Consider the following 21,220-nt stretch of genomic DNA (forward strand, 5'->3'; position numbering starts at 1 on the left):
TGCAGCTCAAAACAAAGTGGTGCCTCAGACAAAATAGGTTTACTCACTGTGCACTGAAATTGGAAACTGAGCTGCAAATGAGTATTGACAAGAACAAAAAGCAGGCAAATAAACATGGCATGCAGTATGTAAATAATTCATGCATGCTGTTATGACACCACTCTGGAAGTGCTCTTTATCCGAGGCTGCAGGCAGGAAACTTTGGGCTTGGATCACATTTATAAAGCTTTGTTGTTTTCACAATTGTGTTCTCGCTGCTGTACGTTGAGGTCATTGCAATCATCCTCCTCCCTATCATTATCACCATTAGTCAAATAGCCTATTAGACAGGGCAGTATGTGCCACATGCTAACAAACACACTTTGTCACACACCAAATAATACAAGAAATTTAACAAGTAGACAATTGTTACACTGTGAAAATAGTCACACTGTAGCAAAGATAATGTTCAATAAAATGTTTCAGAATTTAGAAAACTTTAATGGCATTTTGATCAAATAGATTTGTCTAGCTTACCTGTTTTTGTTCAAATAGGTTGCATACATTAATTATTACTTCCTGTCTGTCTTCCTCTGCTGTTGTCTTGAGTGTTTACTTCCTGTCTGTCTTTTTCTGCTGATTTCTTTGTCCTCTAGCTCTCTGAGAACCTTTTTCCTTTTCTTGTGATTTGTTCTTGTCTTAACTGAGGATAGTTTAGCCAACATGAATCCAAAGTACTGTTACCTCCACACATAACAAAAGTATGTAATGGTGTTTTTTTCAGAATGAGAAACAGAAAAATGAATTTGATTTTTTTTTTTTTTTCTGGCAACAACTTAACTTAAATTGACACGACATCTTTCTGCGGATTGATATGACTGCACACAGTCCCTTAATCAAAGTGTCCTTAACAATGGTCTGCTTTGAAAAAGCCCCTTTGAACAGATATTTCTTCCTAACTACATCTGGTCATGTGATCTCAGGATGGCTTCAGTTCCCAAAAGACACTTGTTATTTATGAGGTATATATATTTTTAATATTTAAGTATGCAATACTTATATTATACTTAAAACTACTAAGGGCAATCACATGTGCACATCTCAGATCAGCTCACAAGAGTGATTTGTTGAAATTGCCAATATTGTTCTTGTTTTGGGATTATTCTTATCCTTTGTTACCCAGTTGTTGTTACCCATGAGAATGTGCTCTGCCAATATTGTACTTGAGAGTGAGACATAACAAAGACATGCTGCATATGAAAAGTACCGGGGGAAAAAAAATCAATGTCAACTAAAACAATTAGCAGAGAGCCCTCACCAGGCCCACAGCAAGCACACAGAGAACAGCAATGGAGCACAGCATGATGAAAATACATCAAGAGGTTTGTGCAATAAATCTATTCAGTACAAACACAAAAGTAAAAGCAATCCAGCCAACATGGCAACTAGAACAACAGGAGCAGTAGTCTAGAAACTTCACCAGTTCTATAGAAATTTAGATTTTCTAATAAAGCAACTTTCATATTTTGAAGCCATAAAAGACTAAAGAAACATTAATTAAAAACAATCTACTTAATATTCTTGTATAATTCTGAAAAGGTTACAATGGTCACATCAGACGGTTGTGGAGACAAAAAAATCCCTTTTAGAAATAAAACATAGCTTGGATGAATACTTGATTCTGATTGGTTCATTTTGGACATTCAGCAATCCGCTCCTTTTCGATAGCAGACCATTGCTAAGGATATCAGACCGCTGCTGACGACCATGTGCAGTTTATATCAGTCTGCAGAAAGAAGTCCAATCAATGTCAGCTAGTGCCAAAAAAACAAATAAGTGTTCCTGGATTAGAAGGTTAAAGGTTAAAAGAAACTTAGAGCTGGTGGACAGAGGAATCAACAGAGTTAGATAGACATGAAGTAAACAATGAAGGGAACAGCAAAATAAAGCAGACAGGAGGTAACTCTAAGGGGAACAGCAGAAGAAGACATGCAAGAGGTAAACACTAAAGGGATCAACAGAAGAAGAAAGGAAGTAAACACTAGAAGGAGCAGCAGCAGCAGAAGAATACAGACAGAAGGTAAACACTAGAGGGTACATGTTTTAGGCAGTGTTTAAAGACTGGTTAATGGAAAACATAATGTGAACAGACTTGGACAGGTACAGAAAACCTTCATCTGTACTAATGTAATTTTAAGTTACATTGCTGTCACCGCAGTTCAAGCCCTTGGTACGCAGTAAAATGGGCAATTTCACTCCTACATTTTTCCCTAGCGCAAATATCCCCCAATTAAAATTAAAAAGAAATCATGTTGAAATCATTATGTTGTTTCAAGCAAATGATTCATTTTCTAATTGCACATGTTATAAGCGGGACAATATGCACCAAGCTGGTCATTATGTCGAAAAGATGATTCGTGTAGTGGTCCTAAATCACCCAAAAGGTTTTTTTTCAGCATTATGACCGGTTCACTTACACATTCATTAATAATAGCATACACATAATCCCTAATAATGAACTGCAACTCACCTTTAAAAATAATCGCTTGATTACCAATGTGTCAGACATGCAGGTTCTGTAGTGTGCTGGTATTGTCAAATCTTTGATTGCCCTACAATATAAGATATTACGTTACCATCTTGTATTCTGTTATAAAATTGCTTAATACTATAGATCTCCCTAATTATGTGAATCTTCTGGTGATTGTGGCAGGCAGATATATGTTCAGCTGCCAGAGGATCTGCTGTCCCTTCACCCCAAAGAACTGCCAGCTTCTATTCTTGGGTTAACATAAGGACGTGTGTTATTTCCTTGGCATTTTAAGTGGAAATCTCTTAGTGGAGATAACTTTTCACAGAGGAGGAGGAAGTGCATCTCTGTCTCTGCCTCCCACATACCCTCTCCTCTCTGGGCAGCCATGTCGGTCTGTGTCTTCTTGTTTCTACTGCCATGTGGCGCTCAATCAGCCTGTATCTGGTCGGAATAACACTGTGTACTTAATGTCTGATGCAGAAACTCAGCCAATTTAAATTCACCGTTTAGTCAAATACCAGTTAAGTCTACTTTGGCGTTTAGTTGTATTACTCAATTGTTCTAAATATAGATAATTTGATTGTTTCATAATTACTTGGGGGTTGGAAAGAGGGCCGAACAATCTTTTCTCCATCACAAAAAGCAAATTGGCTAAATTAAAAATATGTCTCCTCTCTGTTTTAGTGTTTTGAACCACCCAGCTTGGACTCCCGCAGCGTTAGTATTCTGGGTGGCTTTAAATTTAAGGCTGAGAACCCATGGTCAACTACATGTATCACAAGTCAGTGGGACATTGATTAAACATCCAAATACCCAATTGAATTTGCTGTGACAGTTGCAGATATACAGGAACAGATGGATACTTGAAAAAAAATGTATCTGTAGTTCCTGTGTGCACAGCACATGGTTTACATGGTAGCTGCTTTACTACTGCAGTGTCCGTACAGGAAGTAAACATGGGAGTAAACATATGGGCAATAAAAAACTGTGACACAAAAAGTTAGTGCAGAACAGATGCTTGAACATCCTTCATATGAGGTTCCAAAGATTCCCTGTCTTCATCGTAGTACTTTGTAGGAGTAAGGCTACAATCAGGCAAATACATTCCCTTTCAAAAGTCTTTCAGACAGACTGTCCACTTGGAAATGTCAAGTGATCAGATTGGATTTGTGTGTCCAGCCTCTCTGCATAGGTTGCTGTGGTAACTACATAGGCTTTAGTAATTACGTAGCTGCTGGTGACACAGCTCTCCAGTGCAGAACAGTGAGGAATGGAAGTCTATTATTTCAAAAACTGATTTGGATTGGCAATCTGAACAAGGACTTACACTCTGGCCCTAACACCCTAACCCTAACCGTACATGTATTCTCACACTAAGAAGGTCAACTAGCTTAGGTTAAACAGGAATTATGTATGCCATTCTCATCATCATGTAGTTTAGCATGTTTAGCATGTAACATTTGCTACCACATATAACACTAAGCATGTAGTGTTGTTGAGGCTGATTGCAATGTCTTTAGTTTGGCATGATTTAGATTAGAAACCAAAGTATTGGACACATTTAGGCTTGACTTGATTAAATCTAGTCAAACCTAAATTGAGTCCTCCATAACAAATATGTCGTTAATCCATACGTCAAAGTTGAGATATGTTGGACCAAACAGCTTGCCTAGCTACCCACTGAGTCCTGCTAATGACGTGGGTAAGGAAAACACAAGTCCACATGCTATTTTTAAATTTCTATAATTATAAATAAGGACAGTTCATTGCACCACTATTAGCCAACACTATGACATTGCAAGTGTTTGCTACATTGACATTACTGAAAAGCACAACTAACAAAAATAGCTTGTAAATGCTAATGAGTGAGGTGGAATGTGAATGAGTGTGTGAGGGAGCGAGGTGTATGCTGTAGGAGGCACAGTAGGCACTCAGCAGGCTTCCATCAACAGGTGCACCAAGGGAGGCGAGAAGATCCACCCTGCTGTGTGTGTTAGTGTGTGTGTGTGCACCCATACAGCTGTAGTGCATTAGAGTTGTCCACACTTTTGTGTATATTTGGTTGAATAAATAATGATAGTAATAATATAAATAATATTGCATTGGCTGTTTATTGTACTATCTGAAACTCTATATGTATCGAAAAACCTTTCCAGAGTTTCACATTTTCAAATTTGAACATAGGCAATTAGCTTTTACATTTGGTGAGGTGGGAAATTGCTAGCAAGAGGGGGTTCCTTTGCAAAACACACTCATATTTATCTCATTAAATTAAACAACAAAAATGCTTAAATGCTTGTTAGAATAAATACAATCAATTCTACCCGATCTGATCTGATGCTGAACAGCCCAGCCTCCTGAAATAAAGACATGTTTTTTTCCCCTCTTACGTGATTAAACGGGCTAAAAGTCACAGTATTAAATTAAATGAGCTGGGAGAAATGGGCATCCAGCATCGTTTTGCTAAATCACTTGCTAGTAATCTCATAATCAGTTCCATGAAAATGGACAAATGTGTACTTAGCCTGGGTTAGAAAAAAAGCTAAACTGCAGAGCACCAAGCACGCCAATCATCTTGCTTTCTATTGAGATCTGAGGCTCCTGCAGTTTCCATCTTCAGTACAAAATCGTTATATTCCAGACAGACATGGGAGATGCAGCCAGAAATGTAGTGATGCCAGCACCACAATGCTGATTCAAGATTACAGAGGGACTTGCTGATGAATACATGCTCCAACGGCGTTCTGAAGAGTACAAATCTGTAATTAGTAAATTAAATATTGACTCATATGTGACTTGTGTTTGGCCTCCGCATGGTATTGGACACTTGTACTGCAGTCCATTTCCTTCCCATCGTCATTGGATGAGAGGTTATTCATCACTACACGACAGCAAAACGGCTGCATTTCAGTTGCAATCAGAGAAATGCCAATCCTTGTAAATGGAACTGTAGTGCAGGGAAACACATAAATTCACTTAATCCAGCTTGCAAATCCGAACATAAATCTAGATAACAGACATAATCAACACCACAATTTCTGACATTAAGTATGGCCAATTTGGGACAAACATCCCGATTTACACACACGATTTAAAGCAGTTTGGTGCATTGCAATTGTTCGACATAATGCATACATAGGAGCTTCTTTGCAGCTGTAGATGAACGCTCATTGCAATTTAATGGTTAGGCATCCATCCTGCTTACAGTGTTCACAATGCGTTACGTTGTTTTTTACTGTCTGTCATTTGGGATAATTCAAGCTTATCAACAAGAAGCTGTAGATGCTTTGTTTGAATAACGTTAGAATAATGTTAGAAATGTAGTCACGTACAATAAGCTTTAATATTTACCCTGTCGTCCCATCTTCCCCTCTTTGTGCTGCTTGCATATTTACACGTTTTCATGCAGTGTTTTTAAAGGTTAATTATTGCGATTGTGCAATATTATAGACTATATTCTTGTCCAGAATGCATAGGCATAGTTTTGTGGTTTTAAATCACTTTTAAAATCCTGTTCAAGCCCCCAATAAGTTACAGTCCGACTCATGCTTGCAACAAGATGGGAGACGAAATGAGTTTACATGTAACCAAAAAGCATTTATTTACAATATAACACAATTTAACAACAGTAATCAGTAATGTTCATGTGTATGGGTGTGTGAAAAACACACAGAAGCTATGTCCAAAAGATTGTGTGGGATAGTGTGGGATGGTCTCGGGCTTTTCCATCCAAGCCTCTCAGGTGTGGCTCATCATGCTGATGACACGGTTCACCTGAAACACAAACTAAGAGCCAGCAAGTCGAAAACGCACAGAGACCCCTAGTAGAGTGAAGGGGGTTGTTATAGTCATTTCATCAAAAATAAATTGTTGTTGTACTGAATTGTATTGTACTGTACACCATGCTAAAACTTGCCAACCAGGCCATTATGGGTTTTTACCAAAAACATGCCAACAGATGGAAAGTAAATCAGAGTTGCATTACTGATGAGTCATCCTTTTTTTGTTTCTTGTGATGCATACAATGTAGTCCGAGACAAGGACAACTGTATTGGCTGTTATTATTTCTACTGTTTTTGTGTTTAGTATGGCTGAATACAAATCAACCAATCACAGGAAACTAACTTTTACATTATATGTAATCTAGCTGAAGCTTTAATCCAAAGCAACTTACATAAAGTGCAATAAACAATACAAATACAAACTCAGAACAGCAAGACAAATGAAGTTACGCTTCAAGTAAGCCAATGCATTTTAAGTGCTGGTGCGTCTGCTTCAAATGGACTTAAAGCCTAAACCTTGTAAACACTACCTTTGTTATTATGTCACGTTTAATGGTCAAACACAACAAGGAGCTAATTCCACCAGTTTGGATCCAGGATAGCAAGCAGCCATGTTTTTGTTAAGGGGTACCAGGGTCCAACTCCCAGAGAGGGAGTACTGAGCTGATTGGCTGATGCAGAGGGAAGTTCACATGCTGGCGTACTGTATATGGTTTAACCATTTCTTGGATGACGAAGGACCAAATACCTTAACAGCATGGTAAGCCATTAGCAGTGTCTTGAAGCGGATTCGGGCAGCCAGCAAAAGAAACGTGGGAGCAATCTAGTGTTGAAGAGCTTAGGGAAGTTGTAGAACAGACTTACTGATGCATACTGGGTAAGCTGCAGAGGTCTGATGACACTTGCAAGTAGTTTAACAAAGTGGGAGTTAAACTTCTTCTTGGGACAGTTTTGAGACGCTCTGCATCATAAGCTCTTGGATAAATATCCTTAAAAACTGAGGTGATCTCCATTCAAATAGGCAGTCATTCCAGTGAATGTTTTCAATCAAATAGAAGGAGTAATAGAGTGATTTGTTCGGTTAAAACTGGGCTTGGTCTATATATTGGAATGGTTAGTTTAACAGAAGGAACCTGATTTACCAGATCCACAACAGGATACATGTTAGGTGTGAAAGCATTCATGTTCTGACTCATCTATTCTCAACCTGAATTTCATTTGTGTTAATTATTTACAACAGGATGCTCTTCTTTGTTGCAATTCAAATATGCAGTTGAAGTCGCTTTCATCTTGCAGCTCATGGAGGAGGATCTTTTCTTTTTTTTTGACGTGTAATTGATTTTGGTTTAATTTGATGGTTGTTCAGAATGATGAAAGACTGGAGGCCACCCCCAACAAGCATTTCATTTAATACCACAACAATTCATAAAATCAATTAATCTTTTATATTTCAAATAAAATTGGCCGCATACTGAAATAGTGAAGGAAAACCAATCATGTGGATAAAACCTCAGTTTGCACACGCTGTTTTAATAAGCTAATATGATTTGGTTTTGTAGATGTTGTGCTACATTAATTCATTCAAAGTGAGTTAGTTCCCCAAAGGCTTTATGGCAATGAAGAAGTACAGTTTATTAAATGGAACAAGCAATGATGTATGTGTGTGTTTGTGTGCCAAATGCAATGTAAGGTGAATTGAAGAATTGAGAGTTTAATGGTGAAATGACTTGTTAGCAAAAAATATGCTTATTCATATCCCTTGTTGATCTTTACAGTTTTAGCAAAGCAATCAATGTGCGGTCGAGCGGGGCCTAGCTCCATGGATTCCCAATGTGTAATGTGGAAACGTTGCAGTGTGACAGTCCTTTCTTCGCATGCTGCCCAAATAACACTTCCTCCTCTTGAGATATGGAGTCAGTGGGAGCATCACTTTCTCTACAATCTAACTCTCACACAGCATAAGAAGGGAACATCAACATGAGCACTGTTCTAATGTGGATGTCCTTTGCTTCAAAAATCAAGTAAAAAACAGATACAGATTGTACTTCAGATTCAGCTTATGGCTCAGCTACTGTCTTTTTCGTCTCACAATGGCTTGAATCAGTGTGCATAATTGGTTGCCAATTGCAGAGCTTGCAATACCACTTACCACATATCCTTTCCAAAGGAGGGGGCAGATGCTTTAAAAAATGTGATGAAGCATTGTGTTAATATCAGCCCTTGCCTTCATGTATTAAATAAGACACATTTAGGGAATTGCAGGGAATAACTTTCTACGTGGTAACTGTTGCTTGTGTGTGAATGTATTGGATGTTATCTTTGCACTCTTTCTGTATGAATTAAAGTCTTGATTATCAAGTATAATCTGATTCCTTTGGAAATAAAGTATTTAAAGGGTTGTTGAAACATAAGCTAACATATACATTTTAGAAACTTTTTCAGCGCAGATAATAAAATACCCTTTCTCTATTCTGCAGAGTTATTTTTAGTTGGATCATTTCCATTATATCCTCAGGCTGTAAAAGTTGAACTTTTAAAATGTTTCAGTTTATCTGAAACTGAAATTCTGAAATGTCATTGGATTGCCAATGCGTTGAACAGAAGGTAATAAAGTCTGACAAGTGGGGCTGTAGTAGTATTTTTACTACACCATTTTTTAGTCTCTTTCATTTCAAGATTGGAAAAAAATGGCCAATTTCTCCCGAAGCCTATTTAAAAAATACCAACCCTGCTTTCATAGTTGTCGTGACTGCTTTAAGTTTGCTTATGGTGGTGGCATTAGAAAGCGCATCACATAAATCCAGCTCTTTACTCATTAGAGAATAGAAAGTCTGGATCTATGGTCCCTTGGTTTTATCTTAGTTTGGTCCCTCTAACTGAAGTTTGTTTTTTTCTATGTCTTCCTCTTTAGTGTCAGCCAATGACTGTGACTCCGAAGAGAACGCAGAGTTGACCTACTATACCCTGAGTCCAGACTTCACCATTTCCCCCCATGGGACCATTTTCCCTGCGGGGCCTTTGGACTTTGAGAGGCCCAACCACCTGTACGAGTTCGTAGTGATGGCAATCGACAAGGGGGAGGTCCCTCGCACCGGTACAACTACCGTACGGATTCGAATGGCTAACGTTAACGATGAGGCGCCTGAGTTCTCCCAACACGTGTAAGTGAAAGTTGGGCTTCTACATATCTGATTGTCTTCTGATCCATCTGATTCCTTCATTCATTCTGGAAAGACGTTTTGATGGATTAGTTGTAACCTCCTCCTAGTCTGTGTAAGAATCCGCTGTGCTAGTGAGGGTTGGACAGGAGAGGCTGATAAAAAGACAGCACCGTGTTCCTCAGAAGAACCTCGGACCATTGCCCTGGATTCTCTGTTCTGGAAAGCATTTTTACAGTGGGGGCGGGGGTTGATGATTAGAGATTGAAAGCTAGAGTGAATAAGTGAGTTTTGAGAGATTTGTTGAGTGTTGCCCTTTCGGATGTGACTGGGGAGGGAGTACCAGAGGGAGGGGGAGGTTGCAGTGAAGGCCCTGTCACCCCAGGTCCGGAGCTTTGTCCTGATGGGCTGTAGTAGATTAGCATCAGCAGACTTGAGGCGATGGGTAGGGGTGTGTGGTTGGATGAGTTCACATGGGGGCGGCCAGGTTGTTGATGGCTTTGTAGGTGAGAAGTAATATATTGTAGTCAATCCGGTGTTTGATGGGCAGCAAGTGGAGGTTGTGGAGGATAGGGCTGATGTGGTTGGAGAGTCGGGACGAGGTGAGCATGCAGGCAGCAGAGCTTTGGACATAATGTTGTTTATTGAGGATGTATGCAGGAGAAACATAGAGAATGCTGTTGCAGTAATCCAGTTGTGATGTTATGAGGGCATGGATGAAGGTTTCAGCGACGGTGGATGAGAGGGAGGGTCTGATACGGGCGATGTTTTTGAGGTGAAAGAAGGCTGTTTTTCTTACTCGGTTGACATGAGGGAGGAAAGTGATAGTGGGGTCAAGGATGATACCAAGGCTACAGACATAAGTTAGTGGGTTGACAATGGAGCCGTCAATGTTTTAGAGAGAAGTCTTTTATAAATCCAAAAAAGATTTCAGAATCAAGCTAATCCAGTGGTGGTCCTAAGGGGGGGACAATGGCTACTGTGCCCCAAGAAAATAAAGCCTTTAGCCCCTCTTAAAATAACTATGGCTAAAATATTGTCATCACACTTTGAAGGCCTGTTTCTCAGAAATTGTGTCTTGATAACAGTTAATAGGTTAGGTAGAAAGTAAAGTGAATAATTGTAGAGAGAGACAGAGCTTTATCAGGTCAGCTCCTCACAGCTGCTTCCCGATTCAACGCTGCAGCTGCCACTACTCACGATTCCAGTTGCCCCCGCTCCCCCCTACAGTGCTGCTGTGGCGCCTGCATCTTTTAATTGGTTGATTTTCTGGCAGAGAGCTGGGCAGATTGGTAAGGCAGGGTCAATCAGCCGTTCCTACCGGTACCCTCAGGAGGACCCTAGCCCATGCTCTGGTGAGTGTGTTCCTGTGTGTGTGTGTGTTCCTGTGTGTGTGTGTGTGTGTGTGTGTGTGTGTGTGTGTGTGTGTGTGTGTGTGTGTGTGTGTGTGTGTGTGTGTGTGTGTGTGTGTGTGTGTGTGCATGCGTGCGTGCATGCGTGTGTGTGTCTTTGTGTGTGTGAGAAGTAATTGAGGAGGTCCCAGCAAAGTGGGTTCTTGGTATGGACAGCGTGATGTAGTTATAAAGTGCATTCATGCGTCATGCATCTGATATGCATGCGTTTATGTCGTTTGCAGTGGGAAAGGATTTAGTGTGTAAGTGTGTGTGTGTGGGTGTGTGTTGTGTTGTATTGATTTAATGTCAGCAACAGGATAATCAGTCAGTTTTTCTTCCGTAGCACTCAACCCTCTACTGCAGCTTCACCCAAAACAGTACTGGACAATGATCTGTCATTAGGACACACACAATTGAATGCTCCAACACACACATCACACATTCATGAATACATGTGTAAATGCATTTATATGCACACACACAAGGGCAGGAAGAATCCGATGCAGCAGGGGCAGTTTGGGTTGATCGTGTTTATAAATATTTCTTCCTGCTGTGATAGCCGGAGTGTGTGTGGGAGGGACTGTGCACGTGTGTGTTGAGTCAATGCATGTGATGGACAGAGCGGAAAAGAGACAGAGAGGTCATTAAATATATCATTATCGAAGCAGAAAATCTGGCCTATTTGTATCGATTTGTAGAGTAGTAAGCATGAAATAATGAGTATCCATGTGTGTCAATTTGTGAGAGTGTGCATGCTCACCATTTCAAAGTGTAGGTTGAGTCTAACAGTCAAACTAAATGGTGTTTTATTGAAGTAAGTTGGTGTTTATTATTGGAAAATGTATATATATATTATATGTTTTGTTTCATACAACCACTAGTTATTTACACTTACTGTAGATGTACCTCTTCACTGCATGGCTCTCCCCTCCTGGTGAGTGACAGAATAGCCCCCTTTCATCTATGTTTTGTCATTGCTATTAGCACCCTTTATTCTACCTACCATCCCCTCCTTGTTGCCACAGAAACCACCCTGGAAGCAGGGGTTCTTTCCATAAGAAAAAAAGTCATGAAGAAGTAGCCTATATGGTGCTCTGCCAGAGAAGAAAACATGTTGGAGTGCCTTGTAGGAAGCACTTAAATGAAGAAATTATAAAATACTCTTTAGATAGTGACTTTGCAAATGGAAAGATGGGCCCCAAGTGCCCTATAGTTGGCTTTTAAGTGGAAGAAATGTTATTAGTTAGAGTATGGGTTGCCCCTAAATGAAGAAAAAATGATGAGTGCCATCCAGGGTGCCGTGCCAGTGGGGAAAATGGGATGACATGCCCTATTGGATGGCCTTCAAGAGGAGAAAAGGTGAAGAAGTGCCATCTAGGATTCCATGGCAATAAAGAAAACATGATGTAAATCCCAGTAAGATACACTCTGTTGGAGACAGAGTACCCTTAGGAGTGCCCTATAGTGCCTTATGTTTCCTTAAAGTGATGACGTACCCTATTGGTTGCCCTTAAATAAATTAAAAAAAAACTGGTGGTCTTCCAGTTTATATTTGTCTGATTATGTGCCAGTTGGGGTGTTTTTGTAATTGAAAACATTCTAGAAGACAACTGGACTGCCAGTGCGGATATTGGGAGGAAATAGCCTTGGCCCACCAGTGGAGAAAATGTAAATAATTGCCATCTCCAGTGAGGAGAATTGGGATTCCCTATTGGTTGGCCTTTAATAATGAAGAATAAATTATGACTGAAAATGTGATAAATCTACCTAATAATTGTCATTTTTATCAATTGTCAATAATTGCAGTCTTTGGTGCTCTCACAGTGGGGTAAACTAAATGAAATGTCCTCTTGGGTGGTCTTCCAGTTAAGAAAATGTGATAATGTGCTGCATGGGTTGTGTTTGAATAATGAAAACAATGAAAGGAGCCATCAGTGACCTGCCAGTGGGAAAAATTAAATTAAATGCTTCATTTAGTAGCCCTACAAGTGAGGAAAATGGGATAAATGCCCTAATGGGTGCCCACACAGTTAAGAAAATGTGATAAAGTGCCCAACTTGTAGAGAAAAGTAGAAAACATGTGAGGTGGCCTTTAGGTTGGCATTCAATCATCCACATGTGAACTGGTGGAATTATTTCAGGTTTTTGACAGTGACAAAAAATACTGATTTTAAATGTTTCAGGATTTGTAATCCAGCACTGGATATTACATCGAGGAAGACAAATATCTTATATTGCTGGTTCGTAGTTAACTGGAGCTCTCCAAGGTGGTTTGAAAATGCAGTGTTAACCTGATTTGTGAACAACAGAACCCAACAAAAGGGTCCTAAATATGCACTTTATGGCAGAAATCAAGAAATAAGGACCTCTCAGCCCCATGTCAAGATGCAAAACAGATGAAAGCTAAATGTACTCCTCCAAGGTAAAGAGTCAATATCCTCGACATCTACTAATTAGGGTATACGATATATAAATAAAACAGCAGCAATATCCTTGAATTAGATCCAGAACTAATACCAAAATAAAGTACTCTTGCTTACAGATACTGCATATACTGTAAATGGAAACTCTGCTTATGAAGGTGAGATTCTATGGTGGGTTTATGAAAGTTTTCTCAGGTGCAAACTATTTGATTATCACATCCACCTAATTCACCAGGTGAAGGGGAACATACCAATGTAAGCATGGATTAATAGGGATTGCAGTAGGAGGCATTCAAGCTAATAAAAAAAACAATCAGTTAGCAGCATTTGGATGGATCAGCTGACCGTCCTGCGCCCAGCTATTCAACACAAAAATACACACTCCATTACCCCTTCTCTTTCCTCCATTCTCCATCTATGCCATATCTGGATAAACTAAATTACCGGAATAATTAAATTCAGTAATTAATTTGCACAACTGGCACAGGCCTAAGGGATGCATCTATTTTTCTCCATTGCGCGACAGAATGAAAACAAACTGAAACAAAAAGTAAAACAAAAAGGTTAAAAAGTAATTAGTGTGTGGTGGTGTATGTCTGAGGCGGTTCTCCATCGATCGCAGCATTGATCCGGCCAAATTAGACTTGTGGCGGGGCCCAAATGTGATTGTAAAAGGCATCTCAGTGCTGTCTGGGCTTTTTGCTTCCTCTCAGTGATGCGTCCTGATCTCTCTTCACTCCCTCCCTCTCAAACACTCACAAAGGCAGTCCTTCATGTAGAAGCCTAGAGGCGTCTGCAGGAAAGAGACACAGAGAGAGGTATTTGTTCAAGTTGGGTTGACGCAAAAGTCAAGTAGGATTACCCGTAAAAGAGTTTGTCGGTGCCCGATCCGCACCGGCACCCCAATTCACAATTGACTGCAGTGTGTCGGATTTAAATAAAATGTTATCTTTGGTTTAACTAATTATGAAATAGACAATTATTTTTCTCTTGTTTTGGTAAAGAATGTCTAAAAAAAAAAAAGCTTGTGAGGAGTTGTCATTTAAATATAATAATGTATTTTTATTATGAAACATTTGAACCTAAGATACTTTTTTAGGATCAACTATAAGTTTACTCACAGATTTTGGCAGTGCAAAAGAAATACCATACATATTTTATAAATATTTATTTCTAAAGATATGTTCCACTCAAGATGAAGTTATTAAAATGATGTGTGAAACAGTCTGCACATTTTGGGTGGACTCTCATTTACAGTAGCTGATGACAAAAAATGGTGGTTAAAATAAATGGACCAATATCCATTGAACATTCTCACAAAACACTTTCACTGAGATTCATTTTACTTCACCTGTAAAAATAACTTTAACTTTAGGAAGAAAATGTTTCACATTTTGCCTGGTCTTCAACTCAAATGAGCAATCATTACGCTTGTTTGATTTGCTGTTTGACTATTTAGTTAATCAACTAATTGTTTCATTACTTCCATGGTTGGTTGGAACTTTTCCACATATCACAAAGTTGATTGTCTTCCAGACTTATATGGGCTAACATCAGCTATTGTTGCTAAATCAGGCTGCTCATATAAGCCTAATTGTAAGCCAACTCCAACTGAATGTCTAATGATCGCTGTGTCTGCATCTGTAATGAAGAATCTGAGTTAATTCAGGGAGTCAGGACAAAAGAGGCCATGTGAAAGAGATATGCATAAAACTGCCCAGACAGAATCTGTAATGTTGCCGTAAAATTGCAGGCAGAGATCCACAAAGAGGTTTTAGATCTGTCTGGCTCTCAGGTGAGATTAATAAAGAAAAATATGTAATGAAATTTCAAACCGCTTCCTTAGAACACAATCTTAAGCCATTGATCAATGCGACCTCGGTCCCCTTGGAAAAACCACAAAATAAAGGAACACAGCACAGCATCTCCCCTTGTATGACTTGTGTATAGATCAGCGGGGAGGGGGGCCCTCAACAACAGTCTACTAGCAGAGCAAACGAGTGGCACATTGCTGATCTTCCCAGGCAGAAGTAGTCCAACCGTTGTTGAAACAGAAAGACGTCAGCGACAGAACATGATCACAAAGTTCAAATCCTAATGAGGTTACATTGTTTTCAGTGATAAATAAATAGCCCTATTTGCTAGGGTATACAGAAATACAGTAAACATACAGCCCAATTTTTAGAAATGTAACACTTATCTAATTACGTCTTTTTCTAGTAACTATAAGGGAATAGAGCTAACTTGCTTTGCTTTCTGGTAACTTCATCTCGTCAAAATGTATCTGTTCTCCAAAAGCCTGATTATCTATAAGGAACACACAGACAGATCCCCTTTGCTTTTGATATCAGAAACCTCAACATTATTTATGTAGAGCATCTTAATGAGAACTGTTGAAGATGTAATTTGTAAGATGTCAGGACAAGGTCAGTAACCACTAATAACCACCTTGGTATTTCGGTGGAATCAAAAGACACAGCAATTAAGACTAAGCGTTCTGCATGGCTAGATACAAATAAAGCTATACCTTCACATTACATTACATGTCACTTGTAAGACACTTTTATCGAAAGTGACTTGCATACATTTAATACTGTGGACAATACCCACAGGAGCAATTTGGGGTGAAGTGTCTTGCCCAGGGACACATGACATATTGACTGCAGTTGGGATGAAACCTGTGCTCCCCTGATCCGAGGATCAACACACTACCCCACTGTGCCATAGCCTCCCTAACACAGTGCAGGAATACTCTGTTACAAGTAAAAGTCCTGCATTAATAAAGGTTACTCAAGTAAAATTCCAAAAGTACCAGCATCAAAATACTGAAAGTAAATGACCAATGGGATCTGGCTCAGCGCTGTTGTTGTGTTCCAATGTTGCGATTGGTACCGCCCAACTAGGTAGGAGTGCTAGCCTCGGCATGGCACATCGTTCAAAATTAAGACCGAGCTTACCGTTCAAAGTATCTCAATTTTGACATCTATAGTAATGCTGCTGACCTTTTGCCACACTACCAATCAGATAACAGCTTGAATGTAGCTGAACAAGCTAGCAGAAAAGGTAAACATAGACAACTGAACTAGTTGTTTTCACTGCACAGGCCCTATCTCGCAGTGAGCAAAGAGCAAATTGTGTATTATGTAAAGGCAGCAGGAGGGTAGGCAAGATACACTATATGTTTGCATTTTGGTGGTAAGAATTTGTATTTCATAATCAAATGTATCGCCTGACTAACTTACACATGAATTGTAGTTTCAGCTATGTTTGTGAAATCTACAGTAAAGAGAGAGAACATTAAGAGAAAATGCCTGTGAGTCAGGATAATTGGTCAATTGTTATGAAAATCAACAGATTTATAGATTTTCTACAGTCGTATTGCAGCAAGTTGCCTCATCCCTTTTGTTTTAATATAGTGATACTTACCAGAAAGAAAGCTACATTAGGGACAAATCATGATGGTTTTTGCTCAGTTAGACTAGAAAATTGCTTCATTTCTGCAAAAAATACATGTATATAGTGTTAAAGTGTTCATTAAGAGGTACTGCATTTAAGCTTTGTAGTTCTACCATATCCTTAAGACGATGTAAATGTATGGGCCACTGAACTTCTTCATGTTCAACTGAAGACCCAGAGACTATGGCATGTTGTATTATGCAACGGTTTCTGTCCTTCCCATAAGGGCAGCTGAAACGTGTCCCAAAAAATGAAGAGTGTGAACCTCATGTCAAGGATGTAGAGAGGCCAATCCTTCATGAAAAGTTTTGCTTTCAAGCGCAGCACTGGTTCAGAGATGCATGTGTAAGGCCAAAAGAGTTCAAAGCCGAAGTTCAAAGTGCTACCCAAAGATACAAAGACAAAACTGAAGGGGAATTTCAGAGAAGCTCAGCTCAGTTTGGTGTGCGTGGGCTGATAAGAAATGCATGTCAAGGCAAGTTAGCTTGGATGGGTTATATGTATTAAAACATTGGTTTGGATCAAAGTGTCTTGGTTGCGAGCTTTTACATTGCATTTTAAAAGCAGAGCATTTGCTATTTTTGTATCATGCATTCATCATCGTAATTGTTGGTAGATTGCTTGAGTACTGTATCTGTAACAGCTGGTTGGAGGATTCTTTGTGTAGTGTAAAGTGAACTTTTGATGCATTTGCTGCACACTTTGACTCGAAAGTGACTTCCAGGCGTACATATTTTTAAAATAAATTCCTCTTACTTCGATGTATTCTGAAATGCAGAAGCAAAACACTGCAATGTGGCTGTATACTGTCAGCTATTGAATGATGCATCTATATAAACATTAATGTACATCCTTACACTTACATAAGCATAAATTATCAAAATGTTTTGCTTACAATTAACCCACAAAACACACTGACTGACCATATCTTTAGAACACACATACAATGTTTGTTTAGCTACAAGTAGTTATACTACTGACATTTTAGCAAACAGGTAACGGATTGTTGTACACAACATTTTTATTAAACCTACTGAGGGACTTCCAGACATGCATTACTTTAAAAAAATAATATATTTATAAAACGATTGTTCTGGAAACATAGAAACAAAATCACACTGCCACATAGCATTCTGTCGGCTTGACCTTCTAAATAATATAGTGGCTATTGCACATGAAGATGCTGTAAATCAGATAATTACAGGTTAATCAAATACAAGCAAATACAAAAGTGCTAGACCAAAATAAAAGAGTTTTGATAACCATAAATACTCCAGCGTCCATTTACAGCGTCAATATTACTGTGAGCCCCACACATTACTTAGGACTGCATCATTTGAATACTCAAAACTTTAGAGAGGAACTTTTCATTTTCAGATTCATATTTGTAATTTTAGACTTTGCAGACCATTTACACGTACACAACATTTACAACACACTAAAGGAAAGGGAAAACCCCAAAAGCATAATAGGGCTCCTTTAAACAATTGTTCAGCATTGCTGTCAAAGATGCTGTCAAGGATGCCCCCCCCCCTCCCTCTCCCCTGTCTACTAATTTAGAAGCAAGCAACAGACATACACCGTTAACATTTGATTGGGGTACAGTTATTTCTGTCCTCCAGGATGGAGATTGCTGTGTTGAGAACGACTTCTGACTACAGTGCCTTGTTATTGTACTGTAAGCATATCACAGGAAAGGAGGTTTCACAGCCACCACCATACACCCTGTTCTCACTCTCTCACATGTTAGATTACAGGTACAGTGTTCTATGATGGGTAGTGTGATTGATGATGGGTGGTGTAAGGAGTCTGCAATGCTACTGGGAAACGTTCTCTACATCTATGCTGTATGTTCACATTCATGAGGTATGGTATCCAAACGTGACATTTTTTATGGTTATTTTGAATTTTGCCCCGTGGTAGTTCTGTATTCTGCCCCTTCAGATTTTCTGGTTTGTGTTGTTGCTGCTATTCAGGGACTGATTAACACCTGGGGCTCACTGAGAAGCCATCACCCAGCTGGTGTAACAGGAAGTGCTAGGCGTTTAGAAAATATACCTCTCACAGGATAATAAGTATCGTGGGACGTGAAGTTTGCACATTTCTCAAATTGCATGTCTCTGGGCGATAACTACAGTGATGTCACCGCTGCTTTTGTGAAAAGTCGACATATTTTCAACTCGCTAAAACGACGCTGGGTGCCGTGTTCTTTCTCGAGACGGCTGCAGCTGAAGGAACACTCTCTGTTTTCATCAATTGAAAAACGGCACTTGCGCTGTGTGGATATGATCCTAAACCTACAGGATCATAACCAGGGGCCGGTTCAAGTCAAGCCCCAACTAACACTAACCCTAGCTTTATCGAAAAGAAAGTCTTATGGCTGCTCTTAAATGTGTAGAAGGTGTGTGCCTCCTGAAAACAAACTAGAAGCATTTTTTTTTACTTAGACTTCATTGAGCTTTTTCACAGAAGAAAGAATTAACAGCATGCGACACAAGAATCGAGCAACATCAGCACAGTACAATACAATAGTATTTTTGCCAGACAGTTTGTGATCTAGAGTTACGAGAAATATTGCTGTGTAACAATCATATTCATTTCAGAATATATTTAACAATTTGGACCATCTTTGACTATACAAGTTGTTTCTTAGTCTTAACAAAAATGTCACTCCCTCCATCACATAGATTTCTATATTGAAAGCTGGTTTTAAGTGTTGTCAGTATGTTGTGCTCCTGTGATCACAACTAATAACCACTCCAAATGAAAGGTTACAGAGAGGCCTCTTGTGGCTGCAGTTGTTACCTTTCATGTAATTCCCTATTTTCACTAACTCTGATCCAGTTTCTCTGGAGATTTGAAAACAAATCAAATTTAACCCTTGTTAAATTTCCACGATGTCAGACCGAAGAAATGGCACACAATCTCACACTTAAGGTGACCTTTGATCGTTTAGTAGTTCTCAACTTTAAATGTGCACAGCACTCCCTTATCAGTTGTGCAGGTCGCTATTACCCCTTTCATCACTTTTAGTTGTATTCCCTGAATAAATAATGATGATTATTTTGTATGATAAATCTAAATAATGCAGTCCTCATTGAAAGTGCCAATAATCATATGATTAAACTGGACAGTTGGAATATCACGGTCATTAGTTTCCTCAGTGCATTTGTGTTGCTGAAGTGATGAATAGTTCGTTTTATTGATCAGAAAGCCACTTTGACGACGCATCTTGCATCACGGATTCAGTCTAACACTCTATTTCTTGCATTATGCTTGTACTGGTCTGGGTGGATCTGAGCAGCAATCCCACTATCCAGTTCAGCTAAACTAATTGTCAATGAATAACTCCATGAAGCAGGGTGCCGATTATGAATGTTTACTCAAATTCAAAGAGTGAAACTGAAACACAAATGTAAATATATATATCAGTTACGAAACTGGATGCACTAAAAATACAAATACACAATATAACATATTGCAATAACTAAGTGCACAAAGGTTGGAGCTTTGCTGTATCACTCCACAGACAATAAACAGATAGGGAAAACATAGCTAGTGCCGTATAAAGTGGTACAAATCGACCATCCAATAACCAAAACAATGCTGTTGATGCGTAGCTAAGGACCTAACAAGCTGCAGTACTTACAAACATTGCGATTATACAGCTAGCAAGACGAGGATGGTGGAAGATATGATTTTTAGTGTTACGGTAGCTAAGTAGACATTGGAATCACTTCCTGAATAGCCACTTCCGGTTTGACCGGAAGTACTAACAAATAAATGCGACTCGATAAAATAAAAGCCACAGCTTAAAAAAGAATAGGGTCCAGAACACTCCCCCCCCTGGGGTCTCTAACGAGCCCAGATAAAACCAAAAGTACTAGTCTTGTGGAGAAAGGAGGAGGACCACTTCGGTCACGGGACGGGAGAAGACTCTCTGGGTGCCTTCCTTGACGACTCTGATGTCCACTTTCCTCACGACCCCGTCCTGGCTTGGAAGAGTCTCCATGACAATAGCCATAGGCCACTGGTTTCTCTTGGCTTGATTGTCCTTCATCAGGACGATGTCTCCTACTTGGAGGTTGGAGAGGATGGGGAGATGGATTCCGAAGAAAGGCTGGTCCGGAGAGCCATGTTGTGCTGCTTAATAAGGCCGCTGGGATAGACCTAGACCCGTGGTCAGCTGGGTTGTGGTCGGTAGGCACATGCCTCCATTGGTCTGGGGATGTGGTCTGTCGTATCCGTTGAACTCTGTTGTTCACGTAGACGAAGAACCGCCTTTCTTGATTGTGAATGTACCCAAGGACTACCTTGCTGTCTGAGTAGTATGTGATACGGTCGACCTCCAGGTCCATCTCTTCCACGATCAACTCTGCAATCTCGACTGCAAGCACTGCTGCGCACAATTCCAGTCTAGGGATAGGGAGGTCTGGTTGAGGCGCCAGCTTGGCTTTTCCAAAGACGAAACCGACCTCAGTCTGTCCCTCTTTAG

The 21,220-nt window shown here is 39.6% G+C and overlaps 1 protein-coding gene across 1 annotated transcript in view; it reads left to right on the forward strand.

Annotated features, from left to right (window-relative positions):
* The window catches only part of si:ch211-186j3.6 (neural-cadherin), a 357,101-nt gene that overhangs the window by 128,572 nt on the left and 207,309 nt on the right, over positions 1-21,220 (forward strand). Inside the window, 1 exon segment of the mRNA XM_063881691.1 lies at positions 9,206-9,455. Within this exon segment, the coding sequence (XP_063737761.1) occupies positions 9,206-9,455 (250 nt within the window).

The sequence above is a fragment of the Eleginops maclovinus genome, chromosome 4 (genome assembly GCF_036324505.1).
Source record: "Eleginops maclovinus isolate JMC-PN-2008 ecotype Puerto Natales chromosome 4, JC_Emac_rtc_rv5, whole genome shotgun sequence".
Taxonomy (NCBI): domain Eukaryota; kingdom Metazoa; phylum Chordata; class Actinopteri; order Perciformes; family Eleginopidae; genus Eleginops; species Eleginops maclovinus.